This window comes from Salvia miltiorrhiza, chromosome 1, assembly GCF_028751815.1.
Source record: "Salvia miltiorrhiza cultivar Shanhuang (shh) chromosome 1, IMPLAD_Smil_shh, whole genome shotgun sequence".
NCBI classification, from domain to species: domain Eukaryota; kingdom Viridiplantae; phylum Streptophyta; class Magnoliopsida; order Lamiales; family Lamiaceae; genus Salvia; species Salvia miltiorrhiza.
Genome location: NC_080387.1, coordinates 62,017,433 through 62,033,517, shown reverse-complemented (window position 1 = coordinate 62,033,517; position 16,085 = coordinate 62,017,433). Strand labels below are relative to the sequence as shown.

At 35.4% G+C, this 16,085-nt stretch overlaps 2 protein-coding genes and 1 non-coding gene across 4 annotated transcripts in view; 1 reads left to right on the top strand and 2 right to left on the bottom strand.

The window, feature by feature from the left end:
- LOC131001622 (H/ACA ribonucleoprotein complex subunit 4) overlaps positions 1–16,085 on the top strand; it is an 806,367-nt gene that overhangs the window by 244,093 nt on the left and 546,189 nt on the right. The gene's annotated exons all lie outside the window — the stretch shown is intronic.
- Positions 1,978–9,667, bottom strand: LOC131001509 (uncharacterized). Its single transcript, XM_057927905.1, has 7 exons — positions 9,304–9,667; positions 8,584–8,738; positions 8,178–8,405; positions 7,977–8,086; positions 7,596–7,815; positions 5,236–7,344; positions 1,978–4,716 (listed from the first exon to the last, which is right to left on the bottom strand). The coding sequence occupies exons 1-6, from the start codon at positions 9,512–9,514 to the stop codon at positions 5,272–5,274; spliced, it is 2,997 nt and encodes a 998-aa protein (XP_057783888.1). The 5' UTR covers positions 9,515–9,667; the 3' UTR covers positions 1,978–4,716; positions 5,236–5,271.
- On the bottom strand, positions 14,420–14,491 carry TRNAT-UGU (transfer RNA threonine (anticodon UGU)). Its single transcript has one exon. It is a non-coding gene; the product is annotated as a tRNA-Thr (tRNA).

Sequence of the window (16,085 nt, the reverse complement as noted above, 5' to 3'; positions counted from 1 at the left end):
GTAAAATTTCAAGTCATTTGGACTTCGTTTACTACCTTTTTAAAATATAAAACTTTTACTGCACATTTTCGCCGGAAATTCAGAAGGGCAGTCCCTAGAGTCACACTTTTCAGTGACTTTCAAAAACATTCAGCCTCCCAAATTTTTATGACAGAAAGATACATGTATTATACCGATGCACATCAAATTTCAAACCATTTGGACAACGTTTACTATTTTTCACAAATCCTAACTTCCATTCGTGCAAAACTGCCGAATCTGGTAGACTGTGGGAAAACACCCATATCTCTTAAACCACTTGGAGTTTTTCACTCTACTTTTTTTTTAAACAAAACTAGACTCAAAAAGGTTTTCATCGGTATAAGTCTTGAATCCAGGAGATTTCTGAGTTAAAACAGCTTATTCGTTAAAGTTGAGGCAGAGCAGAATGGTAAAACTGTAGGAGTCCGAAAATTTCTACTTTGTATTTGTTTTGAGGATTTCAAAGTTTTGGTGGATAAATACACCATGTTATGTCATGAAAATACTACTAGAAAATTTTATATATTTATTTCCAATATTTGAGAATTATTTACAATGAAAAAGATTTCAAGTTCATGTCACTTGAGTATTGAGATAATTCATATATATATTATGGATTAGTTGAGTAATTTGAAGCATGAATGACTATGTGATTTATATGAATGCTATTTACCTAGGATTGAGAGTCTTTTAATTGGATAAGATATCCAATTAAATTGGGATGTGCAATTGGGTAAATAGTAGAGAAGTTATAAGATGAGATTAAGCATTGATGCAAGTATAAGTATTAGATATTAGTTAGATTAATTTCTAACTAGAGTTTATTTTGTCACATGACAATCTAAACCACGTGCGCCACCAAAGGTTCGAGTGACGGCCGGCGTTAGTACGACTCTGAGCGTTACGTCATCGATCCCTGAGACAGGTGGGCTTTATTCTAACTCTATTATGGCTAGCTACCATGATAATGAGTTCAATGCAAATTCTTATGAAAATGAAGCATGTTGAATTATTATTGATGAAACTTATGAAAATGAAGCATGTTGATGTATTATTGATGAGTATTATGAAAATTGTCAACTTGCCATATTTATGAGAATGAGATGTGGTATGTTGCCTCTATGAAAGACATGATTATGATCATGATGCAAGATATCGGCCTTTAGCTGATCTATATGACAGTAAAGGTTTTGTGCGCAGAGGTGATCGTGAGCCGTCTCTAGTCGGCCGGTCACGGTGATTTGAAGGAGGCCTCCTTCTCTTCACCTTATATATATGTTATATGAGTTCTCATAGTTGGCACATACCGTGAATATATATTGTCTGCAGACTAATGATATTATTATGATGATGCAAATGAGTTTATGACAGAAAAACATGAACATGTATTTTAAATCTCAGCTAAATCCTGTTGATACATTGAAAAGGGCAAGATTGACATATAGCTCTAAGAGCAACATTTCAATTATTTCCGGCATGAGTCCACTGAGTGCTTTTTGGTACTCAGCCCTGCATGTATTTCTAAATGTGCAGGTCTGGCTTGGCGCGAGGAGGGTGAAGGCTGTTGGAATTGTCAGTTGGCTGTGTCTTTCCTATGTCTCATACTTATCTTTATAAGCTTTGACTCTATAAGAATTTGAACTCCCTGCTATATGTCTTCACACATATAGTAACGCATCTCGCTGCATAACTCTGATGAAACTCTTATTTAATTTGCTTATACCTGTAATATCCCATAAGGGAAAATACTTCTCAAACCCTTACTAAGTTTGCAATTGCTTATTTATGTTTTACCCAAGTAAGAAAATATTTTAGTCTTGAAATCCTTCTTTAAAATGAGTAAAGTTTGAAATTGATTCCGCTAAAACAAGATGTATTTCTATTTCTTTCATTATTTCTTTTATTAGTCGTACGATACTTGGTATACGCTATCACTGGCTATATCGGGCTCCGACATAACTAAACTAGGAGTCCTTATTCCATTAAAACACCAAGGAAATTAACCCTTAAGCGGCCGAACACCCTATCATTCGTGGGTTTCGACCCTTCCAAAAAAACTAAAGCCCAAAAATTAATTAAAAGAGTATTTGGCTTAAATAAATTACAAGATAAATATTTCCAAAGCCCAAATCTCTAAATCTCTCCAAAAATTCACCAACTTCTTCAACCAATTTCTCGACTTTTAATAATTCTCCCATCTTCAAGCTTTCTCCTCCAACCATGCAATCCCTACGCCAAAATGTAACAAACCATGTAAAATCATATAAAATAATGGCGAAACATACACCAAACTAAGTAGCTAAAATGCATACATCAAATCCCCTCACACTTAGATTATATTTGTCCTCAAGTATGACATGAAAGAAGAATTTAATGGTGAAATCAGCCACTCGTGACAACCTCCTTCCTCGGCACGACACGTAAGACTCTAAAAACAAAGAACGAAACAACGGACACAACAACCAACTGGAAAGAAAACAGAAAGAAACAAGGACACCAACAACGACAAACTCAACTAAAAACGATAGCCAAGTAATCAGCAAAACACTAGTAACATGACACACCGCCAAATCGAACCATGCGACTCACAATCGATTCTCAACTCTCAAATCAAGAAGAGGAAATATCAAACAAGTGTTTTCATTGTCTATCTAGTCCAAATCAAGCAACAACAAATTCCTCTCAAGATTCACTATTTATTTTGGAAATTCACACACAAGAAGAAAAATTCACTTAGTCGTGATATGTCATAGTCACATAGCAACTCAAGAAGGTCTTTTCTCATTGGTTGTAATGGGGCTAAGGACCATTCATTATGTTGGCAAGATCCTAGGGGTCCTAAGCTCAAGCATTGAAAATCAAAGTGTGCACATCTAATCCAAACCATCATCCACAATTTCAAGTTCATAGAGAAAGAAAGAAAGCTACTAAACTTAGGGGAAAAACTCCAATAATAACAATGATACTACATGCTCAACTCAAACTGGTGCAACATCTTTTTTTTTTCTTTGTTTTTTTTTTTTTTTTTGCAGCACCCTTCTTTTTTTATATCCTCAATCAACATGCAATCATCATCTACAAAATATCCACAAATCGTCTCCCAAAACTGCTCCCATCCCAAGAACTCAACTGATCAATGCCACTGTTTGGCCAGACGGATCACAGATCCTTATCATTTTGCACAAGACAGCAGTTTGGGCAAACAGCACATAAGAACACAGCTTAACTTTCTCTAGTAATTAATGGAATGAAGTTCGGAATTAGACATGCATCACTGGGCCAAAGAGATAGTTCAAAACAGGCCTTGGCTTAATTATTTAGTGACTAATAAGAAAGAACATGGTCAAGACTTCAAAAATGGCTCACTAAGGGTTAATGTTTAGGTAGGAATTTAAAAGCAAGCCAAATGGCTACCCTAGTGTCTTCTATCATGCATCACCAATGACTCACAACATATCACAACTTCATGAATAACAAACCACTCAAAAAGAAGATTAGTAGAGATTGATCTACTCTATTAAGCTCAATTCTCACTTATATGTGACTTTTTACTCATTATTGCTCTTATTTGTCATCCCAAATGTCATTCAATTAAAACACAAAATTTTCAATTTCAAAATCCCAAATCTCAAGTATCAAATCTCAAGTTCATCACACAACTCAACCGACAGCATGCTTATCACTAATACTTCAACAATCACGAGGCTCACAACACCCAAAACACAACATAAAAACTGACTCAACATAACACAAACTCAAAGACGCCCCCTCATACTTAGATTTTGCTTGCCCTCAAGCAAACAAAATAAAGTATAAGCAAAGGAGCAACGGAGACACACAACGAAACGAAAAATACAAAGACATAAACGAAACAAGACATGAGACAAAACAAGAAACAAGACAAAAGATAAAACACGAAGACAACACAAAAAACATGCGAAACAAAACAAGAAAAGGAAGGAAGTCACCGTGTGCGCCGCCGTCGCATCTCTTGTCGAATGATGGCGCTCAAGTTCGCGATGCTCTCCTGTAGGGCTGCCACATTCCCGTCGATCTCTCTCTTTTTTTTTCTTTTTTTTCTTTTTAACTGAAACATAACAAAAAAAATTAAAACTAAGGAATGGAAACTAAGAAACTTAAAAAAAACTAAACGAAAAACGAGAATTAAAGAAAAGAACAAAACGAAAAATTAAAAGGGAAGAAAGTCGGGTTGCCTCCCGATAAGCGCCATTATTTAACGTCGTTGCCTCGACTGCTCAAGTGCTCAAAACGTGCCCGAAAGCAGCAGCGAAACAGACTCCGCTGGAACCAAAGAAGAAGCATCATAGTACGGCTTCAGACGTTGTCCGTTCACGGTGAATATCTTAGCCGTGTCTAAACTGCGAATCTCAAACGCCCCGTCTGGGCAAACAGACTGTATCACGAAGGGGCCAATCCACTTCGTCTTCAATTTTCCGATCATCAACCGCAGCTTTGACTGGAACAAAAGTACATTTTGGCCGACTGTAAATGTCTTTCCTTGCAAGTTCTTGTCGTGCCACATCTTGGTGCGATCCTTATACCACATCGCGGCGTCATAAGCTTCAAGACGAAGCTCCTCCACACACTTATCTTTTAAGTCGGGTGATTCCACATCAAAATGCAGATTTCTGTCGCGTGGCTTCCGTTTGGGCAAACAGTCCGTATGTCCAGAACCTGCGAGTTTCGGGTCAACATGAAGAAATTTGTCATGCACAGATTTAGTTTCAAGATGTTCTTGGACAAAAGGGTCAGTAACATTAGTGGCATAAACAGTTTTAACAGCATGAATACTTTTCATGGTATCATCAATGTTAAAAGTAAACTTTTCTCTATGATAATCCAAACAATAAATAGTACCAATATAAACATCAATAACTGCCCTAGTGGTCCTTAAGAAAGGACGACCTAACAGAACACCAGCTGACTCCTTCGACTGCATACCACTCATTTTCACCACATAGAAATCAGCAGGATAAACAAAATTATTCACTTTCACAAGGATATTTTCAAGCAAACCTTCAGGGTGCACACATGATCCATCGGCTAACTGAATCACAACTTTAGTATCTACCAACTTCACACCATTTAAACTATTATAAACAGCTAAAGGCATGACATTAATAGAAGCTCCTAGATCACACATAGCATGCTCAATCTTAGTATCACCGATGTAACATGGCAGAGAAAACATACCTGGATCCTTGCATTTGGACGGCAACTCTTTTCGTATCACTGTTGACACAAAAACTTGCTCATATGAGGGAATTTGAATGCTTGGAGGAAAGGAAGATTAATCTCCAACTTTCCAAATATCTTCATGAAATCCATTAGCTCTTCCTTCGGCTTCTTCTTTGCTAACCTCCTAGGAAAGGGAACAGGTATCTCGATCTCGGGATCATGTAGACTCAAAGGTTTATGAACCATCGACTGCTCACCCTCAACTAATTTGTGTTCTACCTCTTTTTCTTTCTGCACAGCTGCCAGGTCACCGTTCTGTTTGGCCAAACCGGACTTATCTGCATTCTGGATTGCAGAATCCACCTTACCTCCAGAATTTTTGAATTTTTGCAATTGAGATTCAACTCCAGAAGCCTTACTCGAACATCCACTTGAATTCTGGCTTGTGGGCTCACTCAACTCCTTGATACTCCTCAAAGTGATCATACTAACGTTCTCCCTCGGATTCAATTGGACTTGAGATGGTAACTTGCCTTGATGGCCATTGAGTTGATTCACAGACGTTGCAAGCTGAGACACTTGACGAGCCAACCCTTCGATCTGAACCCTTTGCTCTGCTTGAGACTGTTGGAGTTTTAGCACCGCTTCATAGGTTGTTTGCAAATTATTTTGCAATAATTGTTGTGAGCCAATTAACTCTCTCATCATCTCTTCAAGAGCTTTTCCTTGATTTTCTTGTGGAGGTGGTGGTGCTTGTTGGAATCCTCTTTGATGAGGCGATCTATAACTTTGCTGCTGCTGCTGCACTTGATTGCTTTGGTCTCTCAAACGAAAATTAGGGTGATCTCTCCACAGCGCATTGTAGCTGCTCGAGTAGGGGTCCTGTTTGGGCAAAGGGGGCAGTGGATCAGAACAGTTGTAAAAATTGTGAGACGAGTTCACTTGGGCTTGAAGATCTTCGTCGCCCCCAGCGCATTGCAAACTTGTATGGCCAAAGTTACCACACGCGCCACATGATTTTTCTATCGGTTGTCCAGCATTTGCCACCTTCTCCACCACAGTACTTAACATTCTTTCCATCCTCCCCATTCTTTCTTCGAACTTGTCCTCAAAGTTAGAGAAACTTGCCTGTGCAACTTTCTTGAGCAATTGAATACGTGGCTCCTCATACTCTCTCGTTGCTTCCACCAAGTGTTGAATCAACTTTTTAGCTTCGCTCACAGTATTTTGAGAAAATGCTCCTCCACTTGATGAATTCACCAAATTTTTGGTATCTACCGTCATCCCTTGATAGAAATATTGCAGCAAATCCCCCTCTGAAAACTTATGGTTTGGACAGCTATCTACCAACCTCCTGAATCGAGTCCAGTATGTGCTCAATGACTCATCGTACTCCTGCTTCACTCCACTAATTTCCTTCTTTAGCGCATTCGTCTTGGTGGGAGGGAAAAAGTGCTCTAGGAATAGCTTTTTCATCTCCGCCCATGTAGTGATAGAATAAGGTGGAAGACTCGCGAACCAAGAGTTCGACTCTGCTGTCATAGTGAAAGGAAAAACCGCCAATCTAAAGTGTTCTTCTGTAACACCAGCTGGGCGTTTCTGGACCTTGCAAATTTTGATGAATTCGCTCAAGAAATTGTACGGATCTTCTCCCTTCTTGCCATAGTACTTCGGAAGAACATTAAGCAGTCCAAGCTTAATCTCAATACCGGTAGCAGTTGCCAGCATACGAATTGGGGTGGGTGGGTCATCAGCCTCGTGACTGGAGAGGTCACACAGTCTAGGATCGTCAGCAATGTCGTCTCTGGTGCTCTCGTCGAAATTTGACTTAACTTCCTCCTGACAATCAGTTTCTGCATCTGAATCACGGTCTGTTTGGGCAAACAGAGTCTCGTTAGCAGCGGCAGCACTGGGTTCCGCCTCAACGAACTGTTCCGTGTGAGCGGACACGTCAAGTTGCGAATCCAGCAGTTCCAGTAGCTTCCTTGCCTTAGCCTCTTTCCTTAGTTTCTTTGCGGTTTTCTTGAAAAGGCGAGCATTTTCAAGAAATTCATCTCTCAGGGGTACAGTTGTAAAATTTCCCTCTTCAATTCTTTTTCCAAGAAATGGGTCGTTCAGTATAACCTGCACAACCACAATTTAGAGAATTACATACCATGTCAAACTTATGGTTTTTGAAACAAGTCTACCATATAGAAAGATAAGAAACACCACAATCTTCACCCAACAAGCAGAATTGCTGATCTGCAGTTACAAAATGCTAGGAGGGAATTGGTAAATATCAAATGGCTTTCCATCAAACTAATAAGTAGAAAAATCTATTCAAAGGATCACAAACACATGAATGAGAACCATATGAAGATAAGGAAATTTACTTCTTCACACTCTCTCATCTTCTTCTGAGCTCCATCAAAGTCATAGTTGACATAGATGCAAGCCAAGAACTCTATAATGGGATCTTCATGAGAGTACTGCTCTTGTTGGATAACCTTTATGAATTCCTTAAATTGTGGCCTTCTTCTTTTGTTCACAATGAAGGCAGTAGCCAGGTAACGTAAAAGATGGGGAGCATTTGTTTGAATGGCATTGAGATACCTACAAGTCAGTGGACCGTTCAAAACAATTGATTATTTCCTTATTCAGATGCTTCACTGGAAAAGGTGGAAGTCTTTTTCAGACAGACTGAAATGAAATATCATCTACTAGAAGACTACATAAAGAAATAACTGAAATAATAAAATGAGTCAGAAACATACTTGTCTTGATTAAACAAGTCGATAATTTGTGTTCTTCCATTATCATGATTAAAGAAAATGAATAGACTCCAGTGCATTAACTGGACTTGATTCAATGGGGAAGAGAAGTTCTGCAAAGGCATTCTCATTATAAGTTTCAGACTATGCAGTGAAGAAAGGAAGTAATTTTTTTCTCCGAGAACCATATGTGCATCAAACCACCTTAGAGTCTATGATTTCCTTCAGACGGTTAAGCTCCTTCAGTGCAATATCCCAATTTTGCATCAGGACCTCTGCTGCCAATTTTCCCCACAATGCACTCAAACTCTTGTCACTGTTAGTGCACAAGGCTCTGTACTGATACAGATAATCAGCAGCACCAGAGTAATTTCCACATTCAAATTGGAACTTGGCATAATCATACAATGCATCAATCTGCTCGGCACCAATCTGGGCAAAAATAAAAACACAAATTTATCAATAAAACTAACAGACAACCAAGAAGTCTCCATAAGCCTATCAAATTCAACTTGCAAGTAAACCGCAGCTAGAAGTATGACAAATCAAACATCACTGTTCTGAAAGTAGAAATGATCATGAAGTTTCAAGTATAAAGGAGGCTAAAAACCTGATAGCGCTCATTAAGCATCTGAAGATTGTACTGTTTGTCGGCCCTTAATTCCTGAACTGCATGAGGATTCTGCAGAAAGGCAATCAAAGGAGCAGCTCCATCTTCCAACGCCTTCAGCCTACCCACCACCTCAGCTCTCCTATCGATCATGTCTAAAGTAAACCAGCAGCAAGAAATAGCATAAGATTTTTAATACCAGGGAAGAATGACCAAAAATCAATATATCAACAATAACATGATTTAACACTAGAAAAACTATATGCAAATGTAAAGAAAACATGCAAACCTAACTCAATACAAAGAATATGAAGCTTTCTACTCCAACAGAATGATTCGCAGTACAGCAAGCAATGTAAAATCCACACACAGACCCACACAAAAAGCCACATTGAATTTAGACAATGGAAACGAGCAATTGCAGCTCCAGGCAATATGGGATGACAAGTGATTAATTTCTCAGATCTCAGAATGGAACCTTGAGAAAATCTGAGACGCCAAAACCCTAAAAACAACTGGAATTAAATAAATATAATACAACTTCTAAGACAAGAGATTTTACTACCTAAATTATCGGATAAAAATAAGCCATTGCACCAACAAATCAAATACACGACAATCCGTCTTCCTAAAAAAAGCTCTGAAAAAATCCAAATATTTCAGGGAAAAACAAAAACAGAACACCAATTGATATCTTCCACAAACACGAAGAATACACACCTTGAGGAACATCGTCCGATCGGTAGAGAGATTTATGAATATCCATGGCGTAATCAACCATGTTAGTGTGGTTGAGCAGCTCAATCTTCGCCTTCAAAATATCTTCCTCAGGGTACAACCCTCTCTCCTGTAGGAACTCGAGTAGCGGGAACACCAGATGCCTGTCTAGATGCGGCGCTATCCGCGGCGTCAGGTCGTATTGCGACGCCATTGTCTCCGTTAACTGACTGAAGCGGTGGTTTTGCGGCGGCGCTGGAAGGCCTGGATTGATTCTGGAACGAAAAAATTTATCTGATTTGGGTTTGGGAACTAGGGTTTTTAATAATTCCTTTTTTTTTTTTTTTTGAACGGGGTCTTTTTAAATAATTCCTATTACTACTATTAGGGGCCGTTTGATTTGCAGTTTATGATTGATTAGGATTAAAATTATCTTGAGAAATTAGTGTGGATTAGTGTATGGGTGTTTGATATCATGGCTACTTAATCCTATATTATGTTTGATATCAATAGGGTTATGTTGGATTATATTATCTAATACTAAAACTATCCTCACATAATTTTAAAAATATCACGTGTGTCCACCATTACTTGGGCATTTGCATCGATATGCGTGAGGAAGGGTAGCAGAATTTTTATCCAACTTCTCAGTATTAAATTTATCCGAGGGGGGTGGACAGCAACTTCTCAGTATTAAATTTATCCGAGGGGGGTGGACGGATTATTAGTATGGGTTAATCCCACAAAATAGCATGGCGAAGTAGGATTAAGTAGGAGTTGACCATATTAATTGCACATGATATCAAACATCACACTAATCTGTATTAATTTAATTTATCCTACCTATAAACCCATATCAAACAGGCCCTTAATGAGAGTACAATATATTGACAGCGGTGTAAATAGAGTGATACTCTGCGGCCATATGATGGCTAGCATAATATATTATGGCAAGTCGTAAATTAATTAAATAATTTTTTTTTACTTTTTTCAAATTAAATAGTAAAATAATTTATTTGAAATATATATATATATATATATATATATATATAGTTATTGTATAATTTGTATTGTATTGTATTGTTCATATTGTAGTTATTTTTAATATTTTATAGCTTTTTCAAAATAAAAAATAACTACACACTATAGACAATTCATTAAAATAATTAATTCTTTTCTATTTTAAAAACAAATTAAATAATTTATTGAAACAAACTAGAATACTTGTTATGAGACGAATGGAGTAACATTCTTGTAAATTCTTATTTCACCTATTAAAACATATGTAGTGTAAAGCCTCTATAAACTCTTAAAAAATGGCCCTCAGCTCGCGCACCTTCTCTCTCATACCGGAGAATCCTATGGGATCTTCAAGAAAATATGTCATTTTTCTTCGCAATTCAACTTTTTCATTTTTTTTTCTATTTATTTAATTCGCCACATTTTTCTGAGAGAGCGCTTTTGAAATAGTCATTTTGAAAAAAGAAACACAATATTCGTCTGCTAATTGAAAAAAACATAAAATTTGTCCATTTATTACGTGTAAGACTATTTTTTCCTTAGTTAGGGCGGACCGAATTCGGGTTTAATTCGAGTTTATGTGCCAACCGAACAAAAAAAAATCTAAGTATATGGCATTAATATGTAGGAATGTCAAAAAAAGCCTGTGGTGGTCGTCGTTTTCCACCAAATAATTCCTGCAGAATTATCAAAATAAATTAGTATAATGATAAGTAGGGTCGATCCCACAGAGAGCAGATAAAATCATTCAATTCCCTCAAATCTATAAAATTGGTGATGCCACCACGCCTTAAATTGAGAAAAATATTAATTAACTAAGAATGCAATAAATCAAATAAAAATACTCTTGAAATAAATCAATAAAAGGGTAATTCGACTCAAATAAATCCACACTAATTCAAGGCTCTGATCATCGACACAAAGATTAATTAATTCAACCAACCAGTTATAGGATACCGTGAAACGCAACGGACGTACCCCAATTCCTACATACTGTGTCGATAAACAGCTGGAGACGCCAGACCTGCTTATTTCCCTTATTAAAATATAACCTAGCTGGAGACGTCAGACCTAGATTTAATATTCTAATAGCATTAAGATGAAGGAACTCATTCTATATCAATTATCCTAGATAAGCTAGCAATAATTAATATACCAATTAATTCCTACTACGAACATGGTAGTTTTATCACTAATCAGCCCTATTCCAACAATTACGGATTGGAGGTGCTAATTGACTGTAATCCAATTAACCTAAGTTGGCCAGACTTAAATAAAATCGGAATTATCTTTAAACCCTAGGAATTAATCAAAATTAATGGGAATTAATTTTATGCTCAATTAGGTCTCACAGATTATTAAATTAATGCTTCATTATTCTCGTCGAATTAAAAGTTTAGTTACTCATAATTAAATTAATAACAATCAAAGAAATAAAAGCAAGCATGAAATAATTAAACACTAAATAAACGAAATAAAATTGCAAAGAATTAAAGTCACCACTTTTGACAATTGAGAGAATTCGTTTGACACACTCGAAAATTACTCCAGCCGCAATCTTCAATAAATTCAAAGCTAAAAAAGTAATCACATAAAACTAAGAATTGTATGCATAAAAAAAATCGTTCTGCTCTAGCTAAGGGAAATAAAGTGCATGATATATCCTAATCAAAGTCAAACTCCCTATCTATAGTCTCAAATTGCGGCTCTTAACTAAACGAGGAGTCCTTATCCCATTAAAACACTAAGGAAATTAACCCTTAAGCGGCCGAACACCCTATCATTCGTGGGTTTCGGTCCTTCCAAAAAAACTAAAGCCCAAAAATTAATTAAAAGAGTATTTGACTTAAATAAATTACAAGATAAATATTTACAAAGCCCAAATCTCTAAATCTCTCCAAAAATTCACCAACTTCTTCAACCAATTTCTCGACTTTTAATAATTCTCCCATCTTCAAGCTTTCTCCTCCAACCATGCAATCCCTACGCCAAAATGTAACAAACCATGTAAAATCATATAAAATAATGGCGAAACATACACCAAACTAAGTAGCTAAAATACACACATCAACCCGAAATCGACGGGTCGACCTGAATATAGGATTGAAAAATTTTAGCTCGAATGGCCCGAACTGAAAATAGCCCGAGCTCGATCGGTTTGGCCCGAAAACTGAGTGGGTTGGCCCGATTAACCAAACACTTTCTTAATAATTAATTTTTAAACTTTAATACTTTACTTTTTAATTCGATAATAACATTTTGATGCTTGTAGAATATGTTTTGACTTTTCCCTATGGTTAATAACAAACATTTATGATATAAAAGTCAAAGAAAGATAGTTATTTATGTAAAATCTATATACAATTTTTTATCGAAAACGAAGTTAAAGTTAGATATTATGTAAATTTACGTTAAAATAACACTAATTTTTGTATCTAAACTAAGGCGAAATGACTTGATTTGAAAAACACGACATATTTTTATTACAAGATTATGATTATCTATAAAAAAATTAAACATATAAAAAAATCGTAAACTTGTGGGCCCGAACAGGCTAGCCCGAAACCGAGTGGGTTAAGATTAAGGTCAAAAAAATTTAGCCCGAAAAATAAAAAAATTGACTGGCCTGAACCGAAAATAACCTGAAACCGAATGGGCTGGCCTGAAACCGAGTGGGCTGACCCGATTGACATCCCTACTAATATAGTCATAAGTATCATTCGTGCAACACTGTATAAGATAGTATATGACACTAATATGGCCATAAGTACCATTCGTACATCACACTAAATGAATAATCTAAATTCTAAATAGATAATCTAAACCATAAATAATAATCTAAATCATAAATAGATAATCTAAACCCTACGGGGAAGTGTTCAAAATGATCATATAACTGTACCCATCTAAATAATATCAGCACACAAGTATATGACACTAATATGGCCATAAGTATCATTCATGCAGCATTGAATATATGACATTAATGACAATAATTGTGTCATGTGTGCCTATCCCGCAAGTAAACCCGAATTCGATTTGAATTTGGTCTGCCCTAATTAAGGGCAAAACAGTCATAAAACGTAAAAAAATGATCAAATTATATGTTTTTTCAATTGGTGACCAAATATTGTGTTTCCTTCTTCAAAATGACCATACGGGTATATTATTTCTTTTTCTGATTGGATCGTGCATTGCACACGTCTGATCCTCTCTCTCCCAACGCTCGGTGCGCGGCTGGGCTTCGAGAGCGCGTCCATAGAGTGCGGTATTGAGGTGGGGCTTGATCGAGCCAAGCGCGCGCCTGGCTATCCGAGCCCCACAATGGATAGCCTTAATCTTGATACATCATATTTTCAAACAAAAAATATGACGTGAGACTTTATTCATAATCTAACTAAAATTTTATTATCAAAATACTACAATTTCAACATGAAAATACATTATTGAGAATTATTTTAAATGTTGAGATAATATCATATATTTTCATAATTTATATTCTATTTGTCTCACAAAAAATATAATTTTTTTGTCATTTTGATCCGTTTCACAAAAACATAAATATTTATATGTTTGCACACTACCCCACCATAATCATTTTATTTTCTCTACTATTCATAAAGTGAAACTCATTTTTTATTCACAATATACTTTTATCTAATATTTTTAAAATTCGTGTTACTTATAAGTATTTATGTTTTTGTGAGACGGAGTGAGTAATTTAAATATATTTTTAAATTAAATTAAACATTAAATTTAATAATATAGATGTCATTAAAATTCAAATTCGACATTAGTATTACTTAAAAAAATACATTAAGATAAAAATTAAACTCTATACTAATTAAAAATAAAAAAAATACATTAAAAACAATTCATTTCACCTTGGGCTGCTCGTTTGTTTATTTTTAAAATAATTCACAAATTAAGAAAATCTTTGGTCAATAATTTAATGGATGCTAAATTCTCGGATTCTCGTTTGTCTTCTGCTTTCAAGTTTTCGATTTTTTTTTTTTTAATTATTGCAGATGCTTTTACTGTTTCCTCAAAAAAAAAAAAAATGAAACGGAACAAAAGATAAAAGAGAACCTCTATCATTTGCCCTCATGCAGGATCGAACTACAGACCTCCAGTTTACAAGACTGGCGCTCTACCACTGAGCTATAAGGGCCAACTTTTCAAAAATGCAATAAATGGACATAATATATACTCGTTTATAAGCACGTAATAGGACCTCTATCCATTTTTCTTATATTGACAATTATCACAAGACTTTCTAAAAAAAGCTGCAAATGAAACACCACCGCCTAATCTTTGAACAGTATAACAAAATTCTCATGCATATATCTGCATATAAGTTTCGTATGTATGGAAGTCTTCCTCAAATTAATATCGTCGAATTTTTCAAATTCTGAAAATCAATATATCACATCCGAGAGTATGTGTATTAATATACGGGTAGATGTATTAAAGGGCCACATCAGGCTCCAATTCAGGCACGCCTCAATTTTTTTCTTATACATGTGATGTATATAATATTAATTCCAACTCAAAATTAGCTAATTTAAAGTAATTTTTAAAAAATATAGCCATATGTATGTGAAATGTGCAACAAAGAAATTAAACTAAATATTTTAATATCGTTCTCCTTCATTTCTTCTTATCAGTCAGTTCCTTCTGCCACTAATATGGCACCGACACCATCGTCGAATGAAATGTTTATTATTCAGCTCACCTCCTTATTTAATTATGGAACCGCGCCTTTTTAGAAACCCATTTTATCACATTTCAAGTTCGAAAAAATCAATTAGAGACATTTTTGTAACATTATTTAAAGATTGAGTATCAAAATGTCATGGATTAAAATTGATATACTTATGTTTTTACCTTTTCCAAATAATAATAACAATAATAACTCCAATAATCAAGTTTTAGAAGAAAAACATAAAAATAATGAGGTGATCTTGGACTCTTGGGTACAATTGAGTGTATCGTGCAATACAATAGAGTTGACCTACGTCCAGACCCTGACCCACATTCTGACTCAAATCGTGTAAATGACATTATTCGGTTATACAAATGACACTGACTATAATTGATACTCCCTCCGTCCACAAAAAATAATCCATTTTTGTTATTTTAGGATGTCCACAAAAATTAATCTCTTTCCACTTTTGACAACTTTCTATCATATGATGGACCATTATCTTCACTCACAATACATTTAATTATCATTATTAATACTATCTTTTTACTGGGCCCTTTCTCCACTCACAATAAACTCAACAATTTTCATTAAAACTCGTGTCGTCCTCTTCTAGGACTATTTTTTATTGACGGAGAGAGTACTATTCTATTATAGAAATGACACTGTGTATAAATGACATTATAATATTGTAAATGACATTGTGTATAATTGACACTATTCACAAATATAAATGACACTTCCTATAATTGACACTATAAAATTGTAAACGGCTCTATAATATTTTAAATAATATTATAAGATTGAAAATGTCATTATACCATTTTAAAATGTTACAGTCAGGGACGGAGTCAGGAATTAAGTTCGGGAGGGCTGAACTTGTACGGGGATAGAATTTTTTTTTGGGCATTTCATGTATTTAAGGCATTTTTTTTAATAAAATACAAGCATAATAGTAATAATAACGAACAACATTTTCATAGATTATATAGTTTCAATATATTACAATTTTTTTTGAACATTTTGTATATTTTAGGCATTTTTTATTAAAAGACAAGCA

Excerpts from the sequence above, each read along its gene's own strand:
- LOC131001509 (XM_057927905.1), bottom strand. The coding sequence starts at position 9,514 with ATGGCGTCGCAATACGACCTGACGCCGCGGATAGCGCCGCATCTAGAC. Across the intron at positions 7,816-7,976 it reads GACTTGTTTAATCAAGACAA|GTATCTCAATGCCATTCAAA; the intron begins GTATGTTTCTGA and ends ACTGACTTGTAG. Across the intron at positions 7,345-7,595 it reads AGATGAGAGAGTGTGAAGAA|GTTATACTGAACGACCCATT; the intron begins GTAAATTTCCTT and ends GTGGTTGTGCAG.